This window comes from Diceros bicornis, chromosome 28 (genome assembly GCF_020826845.1).
Source record: "Diceros bicornis minor isolate mBicDic1 chromosome 28, mDicBic1.mat.cur, whole genome shotgun sequence".
NCBI classification, from domain to species: domain Eukaryota; kingdom Metazoa; phylum Chordata; class Mammalia; order Perissodactyla; family Rhinocerotidae; genus Diceros; species Diceros bicornis.
Genome location: NC_080767.1, coordinates 38,230,002 through 38,253,964, shown reverse-complemented (window position 1 = coordinate 38,253,964; position 23,963 = coordinate 38,230,002). Strand labels below are relative to the sequence as shown.

At 46.1% G+C, this 23,963-nt stretch overlaps 1 protein-coding gene across 2 annotated transcripts in view; it reads right to left on the bottom strand.

Annotated features, from left to right (window-relative positions):
* ABL1 (ABL proto-oncogene 1, non-receptor tyrosine kinase) overlaps window positions 1–23,963 on the bottom strand; it is a 139,830-nt gene that overhangs the window by 5,373 nt on the left and 110,494 nt on the right. For both annotated transcript variants that reach the window (XM_058524304.1, XM_058524306.1), the window contains exons 4-10: window positions 17,381–17,653; window positions 7,748–7,832; window positions 6,803–6,980; window positions 4,817–5,001; window positions 2,526–2,678; window positions 1,013–1,102; window positions 494–658 (exon numbers count right to left, since the gene is read on the bottom strand). In XM_058524304.1, coding sequence (XP_058380287.1) covers window positions 494–658; window positions 1,013–1,102; window positions 2,526–2,678; window positions 4,817–5,001; window positions 6,803–6,980; window positions 7,748–7,832; window positions 17,381–17,653 — 1,129 coding nt within the window. The remainder of the gene's footprint in view (window positions 1–493; window positions 659–1,012; window positions 1,103–2,525; window positions 2,679–4,816; window positions 5,002–6,802; window positions 6,981–7,747; window positions 7,833–17,380; window positions 17,654–23,963) is intronic.

The window sequence follows — 23,963 nt, the reverse complement described above, 5'->3', positions numbered from 1 at the left end:
TCCTGATAACATCTTGAGAGCCCACCTGGACCACCCCTACCTCCCTGGCTCAGAGGCCACGAGAGGACACTGGCCCTGTGCCACAGGTGTCCTGGTTCCATCAGTTTCAGTGAGCTTTTTGTATCAGTGCTTTCCCAACAAGCTGCTCTTCGTTTGGGTCAATATTTATTACCGCTGCATCTGCCCTGCGGGAGCAACCACAAGTGCAGTGAATAAGACACAAAAAGTTGGGCGCGTCCTCAGGAGGTTTCACAAGCACCTCTGCCTATCTGACCGAACTAACTGCTGAAGCCCATGGCTCCTAATGATTCCCAGCGGGAGGGGTGGGGTGCTGCGGGAGAGGAGAACCTTCCTCTTTTCAAAGCTGGACCACTAACGTGGAATCTGCCTGTCCTTCTGTGCAGGTACCACTCACTGCTTCCCATTTGCCTACACTGGCCCTGAGGGTGTTGACTCCTCTGGGCCTCTGGTGAGGGTAGGGGTGGGGACATACCAGCCTCGCCCGGGGCCTTGGAGTGGGGTGTCTCAGGCACGTCGGTGGAGTCTTTGTGTTCCGCAGCTCTCCTGGAGGTTCTTGTCTTGGTGGGCAGCTCTGGTGCCTGCAGTAAAGTACTTGCAGCCCCTCGCATTCCTTTCTTTCCCAGTTCCTTTTCCACTTCTGTGTACCAGCAACAAAACAAAAAGAAAACACGAGCAGCCATCAGCAACTATGTCATTTTGGTATGCTGGTTTTCTTTTTCTTTTTAAGATAACAGTGGTCATCTCTACACAGTTACAGAAAAGAGATACAGATGCTGAATAAATGGTATTTAGCAGTTTTCAGAATTCTGGACAGCTGCAAAGGCAGAGCTCTACAATCGACACCTCTGCCCGGTTTACTGGGCTCACATAGCTTGGCCTGTGCACTCCTACCAGGAAGTGAACTCAAGGACAGGGCTGGAGTGACACACGGCTGTCCCTCCTATCCCAACCTTTCACCCCCCTGGAGGCACCCCAAGGATGGGCACTTTACCATCTGATATGCTGGACTCCTGGAACATTGTTTCAAAGGCTTGGTGGATTTCAGCAAAGGAGGGCCGGTCAGAGGGATTCCACTGCCAACCTGGACAGATGAGACCCAAGTCAGACCACCCACGATGCCTTGCTAACAAGTGTGGGGCTAGCAATTCTCAAGGAAAGTCTAGAAATGAAGGAAGCATTTCAATCCTGCTAACCATCTTTTGCTGTGACAAGTGAAAGTGACGAATGCCACTGTGTCCTATTACAGACATTAAGAATTTGAAAAGACTTTAAATATTGGCAGGAATATGGATTGTAAACCCGAGAGAGACATGACAGCAAGAACTGCATTTACAAATATATTCTTCCCAGCCCCACTTGAGCAAGTGCAGAGAATTACTATGCCAAATAGCTTGCCTTCTATTTTATTCTTCCTTCATGGTTACTGAGTCCAAAATCCTCACCAGTAAAGAAAAGCTAATTAAAACAAGAATAAAATGAGGATTAAGGACTGATAAAACCCTGTGTTGGTGAGGATGCAGGGAGTCACCCTGCTACACTTCTGGTGGGAGTATAAATTAACACAATCTTTTTTGGAGAACACTTTGGGAAAACCAAAATTTAAAATGCACGTAACCCTTTGAACCAACAGTTCAACTTTTGGAAATAGCAGTGTAACGCGCATAGGTATAGGTATGAGGGTGTTCATTCCTGCCTTGCTTAGGACGGTGAAAACCAAACAAATGTGTAAAACAACCAAATCTTCATCAGAAGAGGACTGGATGAACACATCATTTAATGGGATGCTAAACAGCTATAAAAAATAAGGGAGGGGAGGGTGAGGGAGAGAGAGAGAGATATCTCTGAATTATGGACATGGAAAGATATGCCTGTTATCCTGCTAAGTGCAAAAAAAGTTGAGAGAATGATTTTATATATAAATATGTATATATAATAAAACCAAATAGATAAATGTCACCTGGAGTCTTTACCCACTAAACAGCATGTTTAGAGGTAAGGCCCAGGAATTTGTACTTTTTAATAAGACATTCAAGTTTGATATCCATCAATCCCATTTTTGCATTAAAAACAAACAAAAAAAATCCCTCATACATAAATACTGTGTATAAATAAAGGTATAGGGCCGGCCCCATGGCTTAGTGGTTAAGTGCGCGTGCTCCGCCACTGGCGGCCCGGGGTTCGGACCCCGGGCGCGCACCAACGCACTGCTTATCCGGCCATGCTGAGGCCACGTCCCACATAGAAGGATGCAACTAGAAGGATGTGCAGCTATGACATACAACTATCTACTGGGGCTTTGGAGGGAAAAAATAAATAAATAAAATTATAAAGGTATAGAGAAACAGTGAAAAAACATGTACCAAACTGTTACATTAGTTGCTTCTAAAGGATGGGAATGAAGAAAGGAAACAGAATACTTTAATTTTTTACTTTATGTATACACTCCTGAATGGAATCTCACAGTGCCCACATATGAATTTTAGAACTGGCTGGGGAAGGCTCACATGCTCGCATGAGTTCGTAGACCTTCTCTGGGCAGCCTTCCGGGCGCTCCATGCGATAGTCTTTCTCTAGCAGCTCATACACCTGGGACAGGTCAATTCCTGGGTAAGGTGACATGCCATAGGTAGCAATTTCCCAAAGCAATACTCCAAATGCTAAAAGAGAAAGAAAGAGAAAGGTTGTTCAAGATGTGTAAGATTTAAGTACGCTGTATTTAAAATCGGTTACCTGTGTAGTAGAATCAGAAGTCACACCCTCAGAAGCAGGCCAGGCAATGACCTTTTACCAGGCTCTTAATTACCAATGGCCCAGGACAGAACGAGACTTGCATTTTACCTACTCCCACAGATTAAAACACGCTGAAGGAGAGAAGAGGACTAGGCTGATCAGCCTCTCTGGGGTCTTTTAGGTAATCTGACCATCTTGCTGGGATATGTGGTGGAGGGAATGAACCTAGGGCTGGAAGTTAGGAGGCCATTTCTACTCCAAGCTCTGTGATCAACTAGCTGTGGGCCTAAGACAGGCCACCTCTCCTTTCTGGGTGTATGAGATTATTGCCAAGGCCAACTCCAAAAATTTCATAAAAATCTTATGAAATTTTTCAAAGTTTTGAAAGCCCAGACTATAGCCTTGAAACTCCAGTTCCCATTAAAGGAACGAGGACTCTTTGAAGAAGTGGATAATTCAGGCCTGGAGCAGAGAATGAACCTGGAATATCTTATCATTCTGGACAGCACAGACACTATCAAAGACTACAAGTGTCTTGTCAAAAGGACCAGGAGAAATTTGATGTTCCCATTGGCCAAAGACGACACAATCTGAACATCAATAAGAAAAATAACCACAGTGGATTAAAACATATCAAATATATTTAAATCTGAGAACTGATAATAATATCACAAAAGAAGAAAAACAAAAATCTAATTGGTCACCATTGGAGGGTATTAAACGAACTCATTATTGTGAAAACTGGTAAATAATGGCAAGGAAGCAAACATTTATCCTGCCTTTCCTCTATGAACTGTACCTCTGAGTAACCAAACAGTAGATGAGGGGAAGTTTCTTCTTATAGAAGTATTGAGCTACTAAATGAATAAGGAATGACAGAATTAGAGAATTATCATTTGGCAACCCCTAATAAATTAGTGGATCTAGGCATTGGGTATCAACAACTGCTAAAATCACCAAAAACAGAAAATCAAGAATTATGTACCTATTGATGAAAAAGCACACCACTTCCTAAGAAGTACTCTTACTAAAAGAAAAGAAATCTGAATGGGATCATGCTGTAGACCCAGCTACCCATTTACTAGGAATGGTGAAGGCAGAGGAACAGATTTAATCACACCACGGGCACACAATGAGCAAAATCCACAATACGGGGAACTTTAAGGGATAAATGACAGGATTTCTTCAACAAATAAGTGGCAAGAGAAATAAAGAGATGAAGGAGGAACTTACAGATCAGAGGAGACTTAAGGGACACACCAACTCACTGCGTGTGGCAAGTGTATTTGGATCTCAATTCAAACACATGGTAAAAAAAGTATAACTTTTATGATTCAATAGGAAATTTGAACACTGACTGGATATCTGATAATATTCAGAAATTACTGTCAATTTTGAGAGGAGGGGCAATGTTCTTATGTGAATAAAAAAGTAGAAATTCATACTGAAATATTCATGGACAAAACAATAGGATGTCCGGGATTTGCTTCAAAATAACAGGGTCAAGGGAGTGGGGCAGGGCACAGAAGCAGCACCCTGAGGTGACGATTCGTAAACCTGGGTGATGGCTATATGGGGGCAACTTTGTCTTCCTCAGTACATGCTTACAATTTGCCATAATAAAATGTTCTTTAAGAAAAGCAAAAATAAAATACTGTCCCATGAGTCTTCAGAGGGCAGTATCCTATTTAAAGCCCAAACCAAACTACACAGCACCCCCTACACAGAAGAAGACTCTGGGTGCCTGCGGGGTCCACTAGCTGTTCCCTCAAACCCATGCAGCAAACTTAGGAGGAGGACAGAAAGACAGTAAGTAAAAAAAAAAAGTTGATCTGAATTATTTTGGTAGGAAAAGCTCACTTTCACTTCATTTTGGAGAGAAAACAGGGGAGAAAATATTTTAAAGTGAGAGAGAAAGAAAAAAAATAAGAAACAGAATTAAGTAATGAAGAAAAAGAAATGAAAGAGCAAGAAAGAAGCAGTGAAAAAGCAAGGAGAGAGAGAAACAGGGAAGAGGGAGCCCCACCCCAGGCGGGTGAGGACAGCCCGGAGCGGCAGCCCTTACCCCAGACGTCAGACTTGATGGAGAACTTGTTGTAGGCCAGGCTCTCAGGCGCGGTCCATTTGATGGGGAACTTGGCCCCGGCGTGGGCTGTGTAGGTATCCCCTGTCATTAACCTGCTCAGGCCGAAATCAGCCACCTTCACCAAGTGGTTTTCCCCTACCAGGCAGTTTCGGGCAGCAAGATCTCTGGGAAAGGAAGAAGTTCACCAGTGAGAGTTCCTGGCTAGCTTTCCATAAAAGCTGAGTAAAGGTGCAATACCAACCATGGGAAAATTGAGTCCAGTCCCCTGAAAACTTGTACTAACTTCCCCCCCTGGGGGGGGGGGGCGCAGGGCACATCCCTCAGCACCCACCTGAGCTCCCACCATGGTGAGAGGCAGCAGAGGGTGGCGCAGGGAGTGGGCTCCCCAGCCCCGTGACCTGGAGCAAGTTAATTACCCTGCAACTCAGTTACCTGAGTGGTAAAATGAAGATGATGCTCACAGCGCCTACTTCCTAGGGTTGTTGTGAGTGGTCATGAATTAACACGTAAAGTGCTTCAACTGATACCTCTAGAAGTGTCATCTAAGTGTTCGCTCAGTGTGACTGCTCTACACCAGGCACAGTGAACAAACGCACAGGCCAGTACTCGATCTCGAGAAACTTGCATCAGAGTGAGTCTCCGCTTGTCCTGTCCAGACTTGACAGGACATAATAAAATAAAGTCCAGACCAGTCTATACCCAAATCGTGTTCTTGCTTTCCTCTTTCTTCCTGATGCTTATCCTAATGGATCCTCGAAATTCTCTCCTGTCTAATCAGCTTGCTCTGGCCTCCTGATTCTCCCAGGGAAGCAGGAGTCTGATCTGTGGTTCATGGACGTTAACCATGAAATCACAAGGCAAACTGGAATGAAGGAATAAGAAGAGGCGGCAGCTTAAGGTGATGGCTGGATGAGATAGCTTGATCATCAGCAGTCAGAGAGAAATTAAATACAGAAGAGTTGTGCCTAATAAGATTTTGGCAAAGCATTTAAGTTTACCTGAATGAAGTGGGAACAGACCTAGCCGTGCAATGCAAACCACAAGTCAAGAAATCTCAATTTGCAGCCTCAGAGGGTTCACTTTCTTGAGTGACAGGAGCATCTGAATCAGGCTCTCACAGAGCACAGAAAATCTGCCTTACAAGGAACCGCCAGCCTTTCACACATGCTACTCTTATTCCTCACTATGAAATCTCATGTTCAGGTTTCATACTTGAGTTAATTGGGTAGGAAAGGTCACCACGGTGGCATGGAGAACATCTTGTATCACCAACTCCGGCACAGCCAGTCAGGCTCTGTCCTGCATAGGCCGTCACTTTGCTAGGAAGCCATTTCCACCAGCAAAGAATGCGAAGACCAAGATAATTGTGGCACACTTGAAGGTCAAAACACTCCAGGCTTTAAAACAGCAAGGACGCTTAATTTAGAACTACATACACACAATTCTGACAATCGTGGAAACATCCCTGAACCAGATGATAGCAAGTTAAGTGGAGAATGAAATGATAATAAAGAGAAGGGAGGGAAGAAACAGGCAACACAAAACCAAAATCCGTGCACTGGCTGGCAGGGCGTTCGTGTAGAAAGCAATGCCAGCTGCTCCGGGGTAGAGGTCATCACTGATGAGCGCTGGCCTCCCCTTTGGAGGGACAATGAGCACTCTGCTTCACAGGGAGCTGTGGTCACTAGGAAGGATGCCTTTTACGGACTTCATTCTCACCCCGGGGATTAACTGCCCCGTCGGTCCAGGGTCTAGGCCCGGCTGAATTCAGTCTGGACGCACGCCCGAGGCCGGCTACGTTAGGATCCCAGCGTTTGCCTGCGTTCCAAGGTCCAATGTGTTGCCAGCACTAAAGTTAGAGGCTGAGCCATAAGACCCCGTAGGCTGGGGCTTTTTGTGAAAGGAAGCCCCGGCCCCACGCTCGCTCCAAGGCTCTGTGGGGAGGGCTGCTTCGGCAGCTCCTACCTGTGGATGAAGTTCTTCTTCTCCAGGTACTCCATGGCGGACGAGATCTGAGTGGCCATGTACAGCAGCACCACAGCATTCACCTCCTGCCGGTTACACTCCCTCAGGTAATCCAGCAGGTTCCCATAGGTCATGAACTCAGTGATTATGTAGAACGGGGGCTCCCGGGTGCAGACCCCTGCCAACAAGACATCGAGGGCTTCAACCTGCTGTTCTAGTCCTGACTGAACTAAAGTCAGACAGGACAGGCACGAAAGCAAAGGGCTTCTGAGGTGGACTCTGACTCTGCCCCGAAGTCCTGGGCCAACTTCTAATGTGGTTCCAAGCATTATGGCTTGAGTTTGTGTTCCTGGGGGAGGGACATGGCCACGCTCTTTTCCTCCTCTCAAGCCAATGAACTGAAACAGGAAGAGGCTGCCACTGAGTTCAGGAGCCAAGGTCGGGCCCATATCAAACGACCTCCATCACTGTTAGCTTCCCCTACATGGTCACGTCTACTTACAGCATCACTTCAGTGAAGAAACTTCAAAGCTCTTAAGTTTCAGAAGGTAATTTGAGATTTGCATTTGACTGCTTTTAGGTATCAGTTTAAAGTAATAACATATTCTCTCCCTCGTGCACACACGTGCAGACACACACACACACACACACACACACACACACACTGTCCCACACACACACACACACTGTCTCACACACACACACACACACACACACACACACACACACACACACACACACACACACACACACACACACACACACACACACACACACACTCTGTCCCACACAGGCTTCCTTTTACCAAGGGCTGAACGTTGGTCGAGAACAGATACCCAAATCAGAAATGCTAATGTAGCAAGCCACTCATCTCTCCTTTAACAGCACCTGCATCAGCTGGGGAGTTCAGTTAGAAGGCCTCTCTCCAGAGCTCTGCACACTCACCGAGTAACTGCACTAGGTTAGGGTGTTTGATCTCTTTCATTACTGCAGCTTCTTTCAAGAACTCTTCTACCTCCATGGTGTCCTCCTGCAGAAGAAAAAGCGGTGAAATTATCTCAGCAAGGAAAGCGTGTAAGTGGGAAAGCACGACTCGAATGGTTAATACAAACTGGAGCTCTGACAAACTATCGCCCTGGTCCACCAGCTCTGACCATGACATTGCTCTGGGCAGGCTCCACGGCAGCCGGTCACCGCCCCAACGGCACAGGAATTGCCCCTTTGGTGCTGCACTTTTGAATTCTCACCCAGGGCAACAAATCAAGGCTGGCTTGTACATGCTGGCGACTTGCTTCTGGTGGCTGCCATGCAGACTATATTTGTTTCCATCACCCTGTGGAGTTAGTGGGGGTGAGGGAGATGTGTACAGGCAAACACCCCAAACACACTACTTCTTCCCTAAGGAACAGCTGCTTTCCAAGGTGTCCTAAAATGCTTCGCATAAAAAAATTACTTCAAGAATCTGAAACGTAACCCAATTTAAGGGAAGAGACTCTGATGACACAAAAAGATATTGTTACTAGATTATCTAAGAAGAATGATGCCTCAAAATATGGCAGAAACAGAGGACGTGGAATTACTTGAGAATGTGCTGTCACGGGGCTCTTAAAGAAGCACTCACCACTATCTGCCAGGTCAATCCCTCCAACTCTAAAGCAATCCTCCCTGCCAGCTCCCCTAACAATGGATTCACAAGTGCCATAGTACACGCCACATTCTAGCAAGTTCACAGTATCTAAATACCGAAGGGAGACAAAGATACTAGCAACTGCCCAGAGCAAATGTGAAAATATTTCTGCATTTCCTCACATATTCTCAGCCGAGGCTCGAGTCTGGAGTGCTGTGGCGCCCGGCCCTGTGGCAGGCCCTCTCACACGCGAGCCTTGCTGCGGCTTACATCGGTCAGCCTCTATTTACCCACTGTGCTCTGAACTGGCCGTGAAGACAAGAAGCAGGTGGGTGGTAAGCGACAGGGCCTATGCCGCTCTGAGAACCTGGCCATAAAGGCCACTGAGGGAAGTATCTAAGACACCATCCTCCAAGTTTCAACATGGAGTTTGAGTTCGTCTGAAGAGACAGATTGCACGGTAGATGGGGAGTGCACTTCTTGAAAACTAGATTCCCCCAAGAGGAAAGCTTTTCAACTTTATTTTAAATGTGGAACCTTATACATGGTACCCACCCCTTTGGGAGACAAAGAGCTGAAGTATCCTCACTGTGGTCCTCACCATGGCTGCCCCATTCCTACCCCCTGCACGTGGGGAAGACTTCCAGAGGATGGGTCAGCCTTTACTTAGCGCTTCCGTGCTTTGGTCAATCATGTCTACAAGCGAAGCATGACTAATGAGGTTACGTGTCAGCCCATTATCACTTAGCTTAGGGCTTTGTGAGACCGAAACACAGAAACAATTTATTGCTCCTTAAAAATGGCGAGCTGCTCTTAATGTCAATTAAAGATCGCAGGCAGTCTCTGTGTCAAGCTGTAGGGGCAAGAGAGCCCATCCCTGCCGCCACCCCATTGGCTGTTGGATTCTTCTGAGTCCTCTCTGCTCCTTAACGTGCTCAGCAGACCATGCCGCTTTTTGGCGCAGAGCGCTCTGATTTACCAGGGTGACACGTTAATATCAAAAGCTGGAGAGCGAACGCCTGCTGGAATTGGGGGACTCAATGCTGCTCACGTAGGGACCAGGGGCTTGAAGAATCTTGCTTGGCCAACAGCATGTTCAAAAGCAGCTCTCTAATGAAGCTTTCTAGACAAGTGGAGTTCTTCTGTTTTAAAGCACCACATAATAAACCACCCACAGTGAAATCACTTCAGAAATATCATTTGCTCTTATAGCTACTGACTCTTTTCTAAAACAACCATGTTCTAGATCTTGAGAGCATGGACATGCAAAAGGAACAATATGGCTTTCAAAGGCATTCCTCTTTTCTTTTTATCTGTCTTTCTCCACACACACACAGACACACCCGTGTGGACAGTATAAATAATTCCTTGTTTTTGTGGGCCGGCCCCGTGGCTTAGCGGTTAAGTGCGCGCCCTCCGCTGCTGGCGGCCCGGGTTCAGATCCCGGGCGTGCACTGACGCACCACTTCTCCGGCCATGCTGAGGCCGCGCCCCACATACAGCAACTAGAAGGATGTGCAACTATGACATACAACTATCTACTGAGGCTTTGGGGGAAAAATAAATAAATAAAATTATTAAAAAATAATAATAATAATAATAATTCCTTGTTTTTGTTCTGAAAGAACAATCAGTGTGAACTTGTCTCCCCCTGCTGGAATCAGACCTGGTTCAATTTATAATTTAAACTATTAACAGCATCCTACATTTGTAGTTGTATTAAACTGGAAATATCCCTGATGATCTCCTGTTATATTCCTTCACTTTTACTTAAAACTTTCCATATCTTTTTGAAGAGAATTCTTCCATTTGCATAGCAAAATAAAATTAACTCAGATTAACTAGAGTGAAGGCAACATTTTGGGTAAAAGCTGTGAATTTCAGCCTTGTCTGTTAGGGAGGGAGATGGGTCAACCGGCCTCTCTTCACAAGGACGGCCTGGCCTGGCCCACATGCAGATGAATGCTTGGGCTGGTATAGCGAGTGGTTAAGAGGATGGCTTGTGAGGTATACCGACTGAGCTCTGCTGCTAGGTAACCATGGCACATCACTTACATGATAGATAACAGAGGTCACCTCTGAACTTGTTTTCTCTTCTGAAAAATGGAGAGAACAGCACTATCTACCTCATGCACAAAGAGTGCCAAGTGCAGTTCCCACAACGTGGTCAGCAGTCAATCAGTGGTACTCTCTTTAATATTATTAAGACAGTTGACCTCTATTCTGGAGAAGTAGACTAAACATACTGCTGGTATGAAAGACAGGCTGGTTCTTTAATTAACACTGGTTTCTTTTTTGTCTTTCTCACAGATTCATTCTCCTAGACTCAATATCTCACAGGTATTTTCTAAACAGCTTCACTCTTTTTGCTCATTGGCCTCATCCCCAAGAACGGGTATCCCACAGCATAAAAAAGAACAATGTCCATGTGTACCCAGACTAGGGAAACTAAAGAAAAAATAAACAAGTGGGACTTTATCAGATTAAAGAGCTTCTACAAGACAAATGAAACCAGAATCAAGATGAACAGACAACCCACCAGCTGGGAGAGAATATTTGCAAAACATATACCTGACAAGGGGTTGACCTCCATAATATATAAAGAACTCACACAACTGAACAACAAAAATACAAACAACCCGATCAAAAAATGGGCAGAGGAAATGAACAGACACTTCTCCAAAGAAGATATACAGATGGCCAATAGGCACATGAAAAGATGTTCAACATCACTAATCATCAGGGAAATGCAAATCAAAACAACACTAAGATATCACCTCACGCCTGTTAGAATGGCTATAATCACCAAGACAAAAAACAACAAATGTTGGAGAGGATGTGGAGAAACAGGAACCCTCATACACAGCTGGTGGGAATGCAAACTGGTGCAGCCTCTATGGAAAACGGTATGGAGATTCCTCAAAGAGTTATAAATAGAGATGCCCTATGACCCAGCCATCCCACTACTGGGAATCTATCCAACGAACCTGAAATCAACAATCCAAAGAGGCTTATGCACCCCTATGTTCATTGCAGCATTATTCACTGTAGCCAAGAAGTGGAAGCAACCTAAGTGTCCCTTGACTGACGACTGGATCAAGAAGATGTGGTATATATATACAATGGAATACTACTCAGCCATAAAAAATGACAAAATCATCCCATTTGCAACAACATGGATGGGCCTGGAGGGTATTATGTTAAGTGAAGTAAGCCAGAAAGAGAAGACAAACACTGTATGATCTCACTCATATGTGGAATATAAACCAACACACGGACAGAGAAAACTGTATTGTGGTTACCAGGGGCAATGGGGGTGGGGGGTGGGCACAAGGGGTGAAGGGAGACATATATATGCTGATGGACAAACAAAAATGTACAACCCAAAATTTCACGTTATAAACTATTAAAACATCAATTAAAAAAAAAAAGAAAAGAAAAAAAAAGAACAATGTCTTTAAAAATGGCTCAGCATCCTGCTGTTGCTGCACAGCCTTCAGTGCTCTCGATGCCTCCCTCTCAGCAGGAATCCCCAGCCCTGGAGTAGGGCTCTTGTCTGAGACAGGTCAGTATCCACAGGTGTGGCTCTTACCCAAATGTCAGGAGAGCAAGGTCACCACTATTCTTCACCTATCAATCAGGTGGACCAGGATCGACACATTTAAAACACACTGGAGAGGTGGGGCAGAGTTTCTGGAGTAGACTGAAGAAGGGGGTTCACAAATCAGATGGGAGACTTAAAGCTCAAGTGAAAAGTCCACAAGAAACAACCTCACGAGAGGAACTCCAAGAACTCTGGTTCCCAAATCCTGCAGCTCTATCCAGCTCCACAGCCAGAAGAGAAGCCACTGCAAGAGCAGGTACAACATGGTACCAGCAGGCTCTGAGCTGGGGGCCTCTCTCCCTAATGCACAGCATACTGCCTGTGACTGTCCAGTGTTAATGCTGTCATGTGGCCTCTCCTTTCCCGTTCGTTTCTGGAGCTCTCCAAGAAAACCAATTTCCTCGGGGAAAAAAACAACAAAAGTCAAACCCAAACCAAAACACAGTGTTGGTGAGGGAGGGTAAACAGGCACTTCCTCAACACTGCTGGTACAGTGCAAACTGGTACAAGCTCCTCCGAAGGCATTCTGGCAATATGACCAAACCATAAATGCCTGTGGTCCTTGATGCGGTAGTTCTACTCTGAGGAGCTGACCCCCCAGGATACTCTCCCACACGTGCAAACAGGGAGAATCCTTGCGGCACTGTTCGTATAACAAAGCACTGAAAAGAACACCAGTGCCCGCTGAGGCCTGGTACATACAAAATATACTCGTGCAAACTAAGACAACCTTACGTGTACTTAACAAGGAACAACTGCCGAGATACGTTAAGTGGACAAGAGAAGGAACAGAGCAGTGTCCAGAGCATGCTGTCATATGATTTAAAAAAATACACACATAGGGACTATTGCTGGAGAGACAAAAAAATCAAGGGTGGAGGATACTACATGCATATATTCGAAAAATAGGTAAAGAATTGAGTACAATTTTAAGTCTTAAAATTTTTCAACATTACGTTATTTTCCACTATTTTAATGGTTAATCTGTCAGTTAGCTTATGCTGCCATCTTAATGCCACAACCAGATCAATAGTAGGCTTTTCTACTTATGGAACTGTTTCAGAGAAAAAACCTGACTTGCAAACAAACTTTTGGAATACAGCTCATTTGAAACCTGGGGCTGCTTGTACTTGACAGTTGGTTCTCTTGGGCACGTCCTGCCTTTAACGCAGATAGCACATGGGTAAAGTTAAGCCTACAACCTGCTGAATGTTGTCAAAACTCAAACTAGCAGCTCCCCATCAATGGGCCTCAGCTGTAATTCCAGTTTCCTGCCCATAGGGGTCAGCCTAGTGCTCTCTTTTTCTCTTCTGGTCTTCCTTAGGCCCTGAAGGTGTATGACCCAAGGCTGCCGAGAGGTTCAATATGGAGAAGCGGGCGTTACAAGTAGGGCCTGCTCCCCCTGCTGGTTACAGAGGATCTGGCTCTACCCTTTGAGGGCCCAGCAATACAAAACAGGCAGCACAGGGAGGCTGGAGAACACAGAGACTCAGTGCCCAGTGTGGTCCAGCACAGAGGGGTGCTCGGCGAGAACCGCTGAACCAACGGAAGCTTGGCCTAGAGCCGCACAGGTTTCCCAAGGGGTCTTGAAGAGAGAGGTGGACCACAGCTACAGCCTGGGAAGGAGGGAAGTGAACGGCGGGGGGGGGGGGGGGGGGGGGGCGGGCAAAGGTGATCTTTAAGGTGCATAACTGGTTTATGTATTATGTATTTGCGTAACTGGTGTTTTCCACGGTGTTATGAGGAATAAGAATCTGAGTTACGGTTTAAAAAAGGAAGAAGAGGAGGATGAGCTGGGCCCTGGAGCAGGATGCCTGGGTGGGAATCCTGGCTCTGCGCTCCCAGCTGTGTAACAGCAGGCCAGTTACCTAACCTCCCTCTGCTTCAGCTTTTTTTTTTTTTTTTTAAAGATTTTATTTATTTATTTTTTTCCTCCCCAGAGCCCCAGTAGATAGTTGTATGTCATAGCTGCACATCCTTCCAGTTGCTGTATGTGGGATGCGGCCTCAGCATGGCCGGAGAAGCGGTGCGTCGGTGCGCGCCTGGGATCCAAACCTGGGCCGCCAACAGCGGAGCGCGCGCACTTAACCGCTAAGCCACGGGGCTGGCCCAGCTTCAGCTTTCTCAAACCCGAAGCAGTGGCTATGTTAGGGCCCTCCTCTTCAGGTTGTTGAAGGATTAAATGAGATGCTATATATATAGCATTCAGAACTCTGCCAGGCACGCAGTAAGAGCTCAGGAAATGTTGGCCATTACTGTCATTTAGAACCCACTCCAAGTCCTCAACTTCTATAGTGGAGGTAAATGCCCCAAATACTGATATTAATCTTATTTGACAAGCGGGAAACACATTGCAGAGATTTCTTTTGTGCAGGGTGAGGCAGAAAGAGGGATAATATAGTTGCTTAATACTGTATTTTGGGTTAAAATACCTCTAGAAAATGACGCATTCCCTTTTCCCGAATTAGCTACCACTTGTGATAACTATCACAGAAATCCATGCAACTAGATTCTGTAATCTTCTACCAACTGTGGGACCATAAGTCACTTACAAGTATAAGAGGGGCTGGCCCAGTGGCACAGCAGTTAAGTGTGTGCACTCTGCTTCGGTGGCCCAGTGTTTGCAGGTTCGGATCCCGGGCACCCACTGACGCACTGTTTGTCAAGCCATGCTGTGGCGGCGTCCCATATAAAGTAGAGGAAGATGGGTATGGATGTTAGCCCAGGGCCAATCTTCCTCAGCAAAAAGAGGAGGATGGCAGATGTTAGCTCAGGGCTGATCTTCCTCACCAAAAAAAAAAAAAAACAAGTATAAGAGTTTAATAATATATCATTAGAGAAGTATATTCTAAAAAGCACCCACTTCCAGATAATCCTGATTCATTGGTATAAGAAAACCACCCCATCCCGCCACCCGCGAGCTCCAGGAGGTCCCTCCTCTGGAATCCTCTTCGTCAGTTGTTTAGGAAACAATGCCACAGCATCAGCTACTGGACTGGGTTCCTCCCACATTTCAAGTTGTGCAAACTCTCTCTCCTTTTGAAGTTTTCAAAGAAGCCCTTCCTGGACTGAAATCTAGTGTATTTTGTGCTTTTACTCTTCCTTGTTTCGTTTTTGCAAATCCTGGCAAATGCCTGGGCCGTAAACAGTTTCCCAAGCTGATCAAGGCCTGGTTTCTCTGGGGCTGGCCATCAGTCATGTGCCCCAGAGAAGGGGGGAGACGCCTCCCTGCTCTCGCCTGGTCTGTGGGAGGCGGGGCAACGGCTGTTTGGTTCTTTCCAGGGCTCGCCAATGTAGCCATCTTCGTGAAACGCAAATCCAATCACCTTATTCCTGTGCATCAAACCCTTCGATGAGTCCCACTGCCTCCAGAATGACACCCCAGCTCCTTAGCCAGGTTCAAGCGTTCTTTGACCCCCACCTCTCTCTCCCTCAGCCAACTCCTACTCCTCCACTACGGCCCTGCTCACAATTCCTTTCATGCTTTCTCCCTGCCAAGCAGAGCTCACCAGTCCCTCCTCTCGTTCCCATGTGGTGCCACAGCTCCAAACTCGTGCCTCTAATGCGGCCCTTATCACACTGCACTGCAATTACTGTTATACTTGTCTATTTCTCCTACTACCTAGACTTCTCCTACTAACTAGACTATTCTAATTACCTAAACTAGCCTGAGGTGAAGAACTCACATTCATTTTCACAATTCCAACGTTTTTGCCCATGGTCTGGCAAATAGAAGTGAGGAATTCGAAAAATGTTTATTAAATTTTTAAAAAATCCTATCACGAGCTGGCCTGGTGGCACAGTGGTGAAGTTCATGCCCTCTGCTTTGGCAGCCGGGGGTTTGCAGGTTCGGATCCCAGGCGTGGACCTACGCACCACTTATCAAGCCATGCTGTGGCAGGCGTCCCACGTATAAAGTAGAGGAAGATGGACATGGATGTTAGCTCAGGGCCAATCTTCCTCAGCAAAAAGAGGAGGATTGGAAACAGATGTTAGCTTAGGGCTAATCTTCCTCACCAAAGAAAAATAAATAAATAAATAAATAATAAAAAATCCTATCTGGAAAATATCCAAGAGTCCTCAAGGTGACCCCAAACCATGGCACCCCCTTTCCCATCCCCAAGTGTCAGTCCTGCCCCAAGGACTGACCTAAGGGCACACATTCGATATGAGTGCCAGGAAGCCATCTTTGGTTTCTAGGACTAAAGAATGTGATTTTTCTCCACAGTGTCACTTTACATCAGCCAGAAATCTTAATTTCCATTTTACTGTGCCTTTGAGCGAACGCGTCAGGGAAGTAAGAGTCCCTAAAAGGCAAGCGTTTGGCTGCATCAGTCTCAACTGTGCACCGAACTGACTTTTGGGAAAAGTGCACACACTTGGGTCCATTTTTCCCAGCGGTGGGTGTTTCAGTTCTTTTTCTTTTCTAATAGCTACTAAAAAGGGCTCCCTCTCTCAACTTCTGCACACAGGTCAATGTAATTGGAGTTCACTTAAGTGAAAATAATGCAAGTCAACACTAGGGGACACTCTTGCCATAGTTGTGAAAGCACGGATCACAACTCTCCAAGGCATCTCCACTGCCTTGGAGAAGGCAGAGGGCTGCAAGTTAAAACTTTCTTCCCTCGGCATCCTAACAATTTCAAAGAACTCCAAAAAAACCCCAAACCGCCTGGAAACTCCAAACGCCACGCATTAGTGAGAGGGTGAAAGTCACAGTTCACAAGAAGGAAAGGACGGAATCGGAGTTAGGAAGAAGCCTTTGTGTTTCCTTAATGCCTTTCTAATGGAGGCAGTTCCACACTTCTATGTCCAGAAGTCTAGACACACGATACAGAGAATTGGAATCTGCTAGAACACCCAACGCACTTGCCTTTCAAATGCGCCAACGAAAATCCACAGAAGAGTCAAGCACATTTTGGTTAAATCTCCTTCTCTCAAAACTCAGAGAGTTTTTTTCTTCCTCCTTCTCTTAACTCTCAATAGGAAGTAATCCAAAGGCCGCACGAAGAGAACGGAAACCCACGGCTTTAAAAGAATCTTGCCATAGAATGAGAAAGCTTCTCCAAATGACTAATCTTTTTACACCAAAAAACTGCAGCCCTTCTCAGCTCTCACCATATGTGGAAGCACACTGAGATTATGAGAATGATTCAACCACACAAAGAACACAGATGACATGAGACTGAAGAGTCAACTCCTCGGCACCGATCTCCCCCGGACCCGAGTGCAGGAGGTGGGCTCCCTGGAAAGGAGCATCACTGCACACCACGAACCACGCTTAACTGAGGTGCCGAGAGCAGCAGTGGTTCCAACTGGCCACTCGACCAGGCGGTCCTGGGCCTACCTTCAAGGTCTTCACGGCCACCGTCAGGCTGTACTTCTTCCACACGCCTTCGTACACCTCCCCGTACTGGCCTCCTCCCAGCTTGTGTTTCATGGTGATGTCCGTGCGCTCCATCTCCCACTTGTCGTAGTTGGGGGACACGCCGTAGATGGTGGGCTTGTTGCGCTTGGGGGCTGGATAATGCAGAGTGGTAATGAGCCCGTCCGCCACAGTTGAGTGATGATGAACCAACTCGGCCAAAGTGTTGAAGCGGCTCTCTGAGGAGACGTAGAGCTGAGGAAACAGGGACAACTTCAGCCCACAGAGCAGACACAAACTCACACAGCTCTGATAATCCAGCTTTGCTGAGCCTTAATTTAATGCACAGCAAAACCTCAGACAAACGACTCTCCACACAGGACCGAGTGTTTAGAAAATCACTTACATTGCATTTCTCTAAATGTGCTATAATTTACTTGCTAAAGCAGAAAGATACAATAAAATGCCCCAGGGCCTTTGCGTCTGCTGCTCTCTCTGCCTGAAATCCTTTACCGGGGTCTCTCTTACCTTTCCGAGCCCAGTGCAAACATCCACGAAGTGTTCCCTGACCACCCCATCTAAAGTCGTCACCCAGCACTGTCATCACAGCCTGTCTTACTTCTCTGCATTGTACTCACCACTAACTGCTGACAATTCCCTGTTTATTTGCTTGATTATTATCTTTCTCCACCTACTAGAACATCGGCTTCACGAGAACAGAGCTCTAAGCGCTCTGTTTTTATTCTGTATCCCCAACGCCGAGAACAAGAAATGAGCATATAACACGTACTCAATAAATAGTTGTTGATTAAATTAATGAAGAGTAGAACTTAATGGGTATTTGCTGATTGGAAAAGAAGATAATTTTTTATAATTATGCTTATTGCCTAATACTTATAATTATATAATTATCTAGAACTAAACAGCGATCAGAGATAAAAGTCACCAAACAAAACATAAATCTCCTTCTCATTCCTACTCTCTCGATTTCCATGAGTAAGAAAGAAGCATCAGAGGCCAAGATGTGCAAATCACAGCAGTGTGCCCATGAGGGACGCGCCCGTCACCCGTCAGCACTCTCCAGGAACAGAGCGGGGCTGGGAAGGCTGCACCAGGCCACAGAGCCTTTCCCACCCCAGGGAAAGGAGAGGGGATTTCAGACCCAAGTGCACGCGAGTCTCTCTCTGAGATCCACAGTGGTGAGAACCTGTGCAGGAAACCCCTCCACGAGGAGTTCTTGTCTGGACACAACGGGGAGGGGGAGGAAGGGAAAGGAGCAGGCTGACAGAAAGCAACAATGTGGCGGGTGCCAGCTGTCTTTTTTCTCCTCTCTTTTTTGTTTGCTTCAGTGATGTGGTGAGGGAATGCTTCCTTTGCAAAAATAATTCCACATTAAAATCCACATAGTACATCTGGGCTCCAGGCATGTGACTGAATCTACTGGCTCACGAAGGGCAGCCAACGATCACTGAAGGTGGAAAGGATACTTAAAATCACGACTAGGCGTTCATAAAACTTGCCCAAACTGCAAAGATGTGGGAAGAAGGAATACAGATGGACAGCGGAGATGCCTGGGGCAGGAGGGAGAAAAAGGAACAGGATCAGTCAGCTGTAGCTGTAATATCTTATTATTTAAAAAAAGAAAAGGGAAGAAAAAGCCTGAAGCACACATGGCAGGGCCAAGACCTTGGCTGTTGGTTATGGTAGGCTCCATTACTTCCTATGTGTTTGTAACATTAGATAATCAAAATATTTTTTTTTAATAATTTTATTTATTTATTTATTTCTCCCCCAAAGCCCCAGTAGATGGTTGTATGTCATAGCTGCACCTCCTTCCAGTTGCTGTACTTGGGACACGGCCTCAGCATGGTCGGAGAAGCAGCATGTTGGTGCGCGCCCGGGATCTGAACCCGGGCCGCCAGCAGCAGAGCGTGCGCACTTAACCGCTAAGCCGCGGGGCCGGCCCGATAATCAAAATATTTTAAAGGAAGGAAATAGTAACAAATACACAATTGATCCTATCTACAACCCTTAAGAGGGTAAACAGGATTCGTTAACAAGGAGATTTTCTTTCTTTTTTTGTTGTTTAGGGGGATGATATAAATGAATTTTTAAAACTCAGGCAAGCCAGTGGCAAACTTTGGCTTAGAGGTTTATAATTTACAATCTGTTGGTAGCAATCCTACTAAAATAAAATTCTCAGCAACTCAAGAATTGTCCAGAAAGACTCCACAGCTCTGGGGAACTTATCCCTCTGCAAGATAGTGCCTCTGAATGGCAGGCCCTTTCAGGGTGACGAGGCCGCCCACCGGGAGGCCCCACTTGTACACTTCAGGGCACTGAGGAGAAACCTCTAAGTGAGCCGCTCTAGGGATATGCTCTGAGTCACGCTCAGGCCCCTGAATGTGTGCACACGAGTGCTGCAGGGGTAAGGGGCGGAAGTTGGCACTGCTGAGCCTGCCCTCAGCTTCATGTCCACACTGACGTACACAGTACCCTGGTCAGCGTTAGTCACCGATACAAGTGCAGTTCATAAGGAATGCCGAGTGGGACGTGAGGACAGCTCCTAATCCCCACCTTCCTCTCTGGACAAGTCTGTCAGTTGTCCAATTACTTCACTGCAGGTTGCAAATGCTCTAAGCCTTCTTCTCTTGGGTTAGCGCAGCTGATGGTGTTTTCCCAACCAAGGAGTGCAGAGAAGAGAGAAAAGCCATTCTAAGAAGGCCCCCCTGGAATCAGAGCACCCCTCCCACCGTGGAAATCACTGGCATAGTGCGGGGCAAAAGAGCCCGTCTCACTCGCTGGGCTCCTGTGGCAGGTCTCCTGGGAGCAAGGCTCATTACCTACTTCTCCCTGTCAGCTTGAAAGGAGTGCTCCCCAGCCTGCAGATCCAGTTCCTTCAACCAACATACCATTCCTTCAATCCAACACACTGCTAATGGCTCCCCTAAGCCCCAGTTTATGCAGAATTTGTTCTTGGTCTCATCTGATTCCCTCACAAGCTCCTTTGTTAGAGATTTCAGAGTTATGGGAGGTTACACTGAATGGAAAAACTTTATCCTTTTCAATAATTAAATTTACAGACTCTGTGACTTAATTGATCTTTCAACATAAAATTTACATACCGACACATTAAATATTAAAACTATTCTCCCTTAAATGCACTGCACAGCCATCTTCTAACAGTCAAGTCTGGTGGCTTCCTTCTGATTAGTTCTAGTTTTTGAGCCGCATTTTGTTAGCGAACTGGGTAATCTTCATCAGGAATTCGTGGCATGTTCAGAGAAGAAAGTGAAATCAGCATTATGAATGGCATGTCATTCTGCTATGTACGTGGTTACATAAACACTCTGGGTGCTGAGCCAAGGCCAGGCCTCTTCCTAATCATGCAGGAGCCTGAAAGATAGGACTTGTCGGAGAAACTCACCAGAAACCGCTATCCTCCTGACAGCCAGACTCACGGGCTTATCCGAGCTGAAGACCTGGGCACGCTTTGGCTGCCTCAGACCCTGGAGTCCCATCTTGGACGTACCATCTACAGGCTGCTCTGCCAGGAAGCACTGTTCCCCTGAGAGCTTCTCACATACCAGTACAAAGGTGGTCCTTAATAACTAACAGTACTTAATAATGCTCCCAGTCTTCTCGACAGGGAAGGTCAGCCACGTGTTAGCAGGCTTTTCATGGGGATGCCTGCACCTGCTGAGCCACTGTCAGGGTGGGTAAATCTCAAAAATTCAAGAGGTTATATATAGTTGGCCCATCTTGCCACTTCTGCTAAAGCTTTAAGCCCAAATTCCATTCCTGTCAACCTGAAACTGTCACTTCAGCAGACCATGAAAATAAATGTCAACTGGGCACCTCTTTGAAGAAAAGGAAAGACTCTATCAAGGGCTACGAGGATTGTGGAACTTGACAGTGGCATCCCATGAAAGTAAACAGGGTACAGACACAAATAATCAGAACAACTAAGAATGACTGAGGCTGCGGGTGGTGGAGGAAAATCAGTCTTTAATTTCTCTGTGTTGGCAGCGGATTACAAACTTTGAGAAAGCATGGAAGAATGACAATCAAATCCTAGGGTACTTGAAGACTTTTTTTTTCTGGTGAGGAAGATTGGCCCTAAGCTAACATCTGTTGCCAGTCCTCCTCTATTTTGTATGTAGGTCGCTGCCACAGCAAGGCTTGATGAGCGGTGTGTAGGTCTGTTCCCGGGATCTGAACCCGCAAACCCTGGGCTGCGGAAGCAGAGCATGTGAACTTAACCACTATGCCACCGGGCTGGCCCCTTGAAGATTTTTAAGACTGTCAAGACTCCTTGGAAACAGCAATGGCTCAGTTTGGTATGGCCCTTTCAAGAGTCCAGCTCGACACTCCCAGAGTCCTGGGCTCTGGGCCCTGAGCGGGTGGCCCTGGGCTAACTGACCAGCCGCAACTGCTGCTGAAAGTTCACGAAAATGAAGAGAGAAGTAAACCAGAGCCAAGAGGGTGGAGGCAGAAAGAAATCCTTTGGGCCTTAGAGAAGAATCTTCTAAATTCAGTTGTTTTCTAAGGATTAGCTAATTTGAAAATAAGAATTAAACTTACTCAACCTCAGCCTATCCCTCGTACCAACCTTAAATTTTCCCCTTAGAAATCCAAAGAGGATTGCATCTAGGCTCTGCTACGTGAGCAGCTTGTTCAATGCCGAGCCACACTGTCTCATGTGTCGCTGTACTATCTCCCCATTCTGACGTTGTTCCACTCAATACAGGATTATGATCCCACCCAACACAGTCCCCTCAAGCGTGGCCCCCAGAGGAGCCTCTGCAGATGGTCGGCCTGATGAGCCCATGAGCCAAGGCCTCCAGGTGTTTGGACAGCTGAAGGGAGAGTCTTTGGCAGGGAGAGGGAAGAGGGCCAGAGGCCTAGGACTCTTTGATGAGTCCCCCAGTGGTGGATACTGCCTGGTCCAATGGGTTCCCTGTGCCCCACCCGGAATGACAGGAACCCCCGGCACACACAGCTTTTAGACAGAGGCCTGACTTCCTAGTCGGATGACTCTCAAATTCTGCAAATCACGTATCCCATGTGTAGGCCTTCCTCTCTCCCCTTGAGGAGCATTTCAGACCAACCCCCAGCTAATGAGCTGTCAAACTAGATCATGGCTGCCTGCATCTCTTCCAAGGATGCTGATTAAACAACTCCAGGGAAAAGAAACCATTATCCTGTTCAGCACAAATCTCAACTGATTCCCGTGGTGCTGCATGGCTTGCCCTGGATAACCAGCACAGATGAGAAGCAAGCTGTCAGCTCCAGGACAGCACGTCCCTCCTGGGCGGTGCACTGCACTGTTCTCACTCGCTAAAACGGCACCCTCGTGGTCTGAAGGCAAGGCTTCAAAGGGCCACCACCCTGGAACACATCCTGCAGAATGGAAGGACCTAGCTCCACATCTGGGATGAGAACAATGACCCGAAAAGCAAGCTGATAATGCTGATCTCTACTCACACATCAACAACAGACCATGCGGTCTGTCACACAAACTACAGTGCTGGTATCAAGACATCTGCAATGAGGGAAAGCATCAGATTTTGGCGATGGGGATTTTAGCCAGAAGACTTTGAGACGTGAAAAACACAACAGATAAGAACATTAAAAAAGAAATATATGTGCATTCATATGGTACAAATGAATGTGTGAAGATGGCCATAAAGATGTTAAAAAGATTAAGAGGAGGGGACTAGCCCTACCAGATATTGAAACATATTATAAAGCTATAACAATTAAAAGTCTGGTATTGGCCCATGAACATACCGACCAATGGAAGGGAACAGAGAGTAGATCAACAGACCTAAATACATATGCAAATTTGATATATTTCAAATATGTAGGAAAAGATGGATTTAGTAAATGGCATCGGGATCACTCAAAACACGACACATGCAAATTAGACATAACGAGATACCATCTTTACCAATCAGTGAGAGAGATGTTTCTACAAGTCCGATAATACACTGTTGATGAGGGTGAAGGGACATGTGCACCCTCATACACTGCTGGTAAGAAAATACATTTGTACAATTTCTACAGAAGGTAATGTGGCACTATCTACACAGATTTTAAATGCACATAACCTTCAATCAGTTCTAGCAACTTATCTTGCATACACTTGTACACAAAGAAATACGTGCAGTCTATTTCCAGACTGCAGGTCATGACCCACTAGTGGGTCTGCGAAATAAATTTAGTGGATTAGGACCAGAATTTATAAAAATTGAAACAGAAAGGAATATAAAGTATCAGAGGGCATTACATATAATTAGGGTAAGCAGGGTTTCATGAATCTTTTGTTACCAGTGTGAGTACTGGGTGGTGATGTAAATGTTTTTTTTTTACAGTGGGCCCAGATCTTTTTTAAAAGGTTTGAAAGCCACCTCATAACAGCATTATTTATAATGGCAAAAGACTGGAAACAATCTAAAAGTCGACCAGCAGGAAACTGCTTAAATAAATGATGGTCCATCCACACTATGCAGTCATTCACAAGAATGAGGCAGCTCTAAACACGCTGCTGTAAAACAATCTC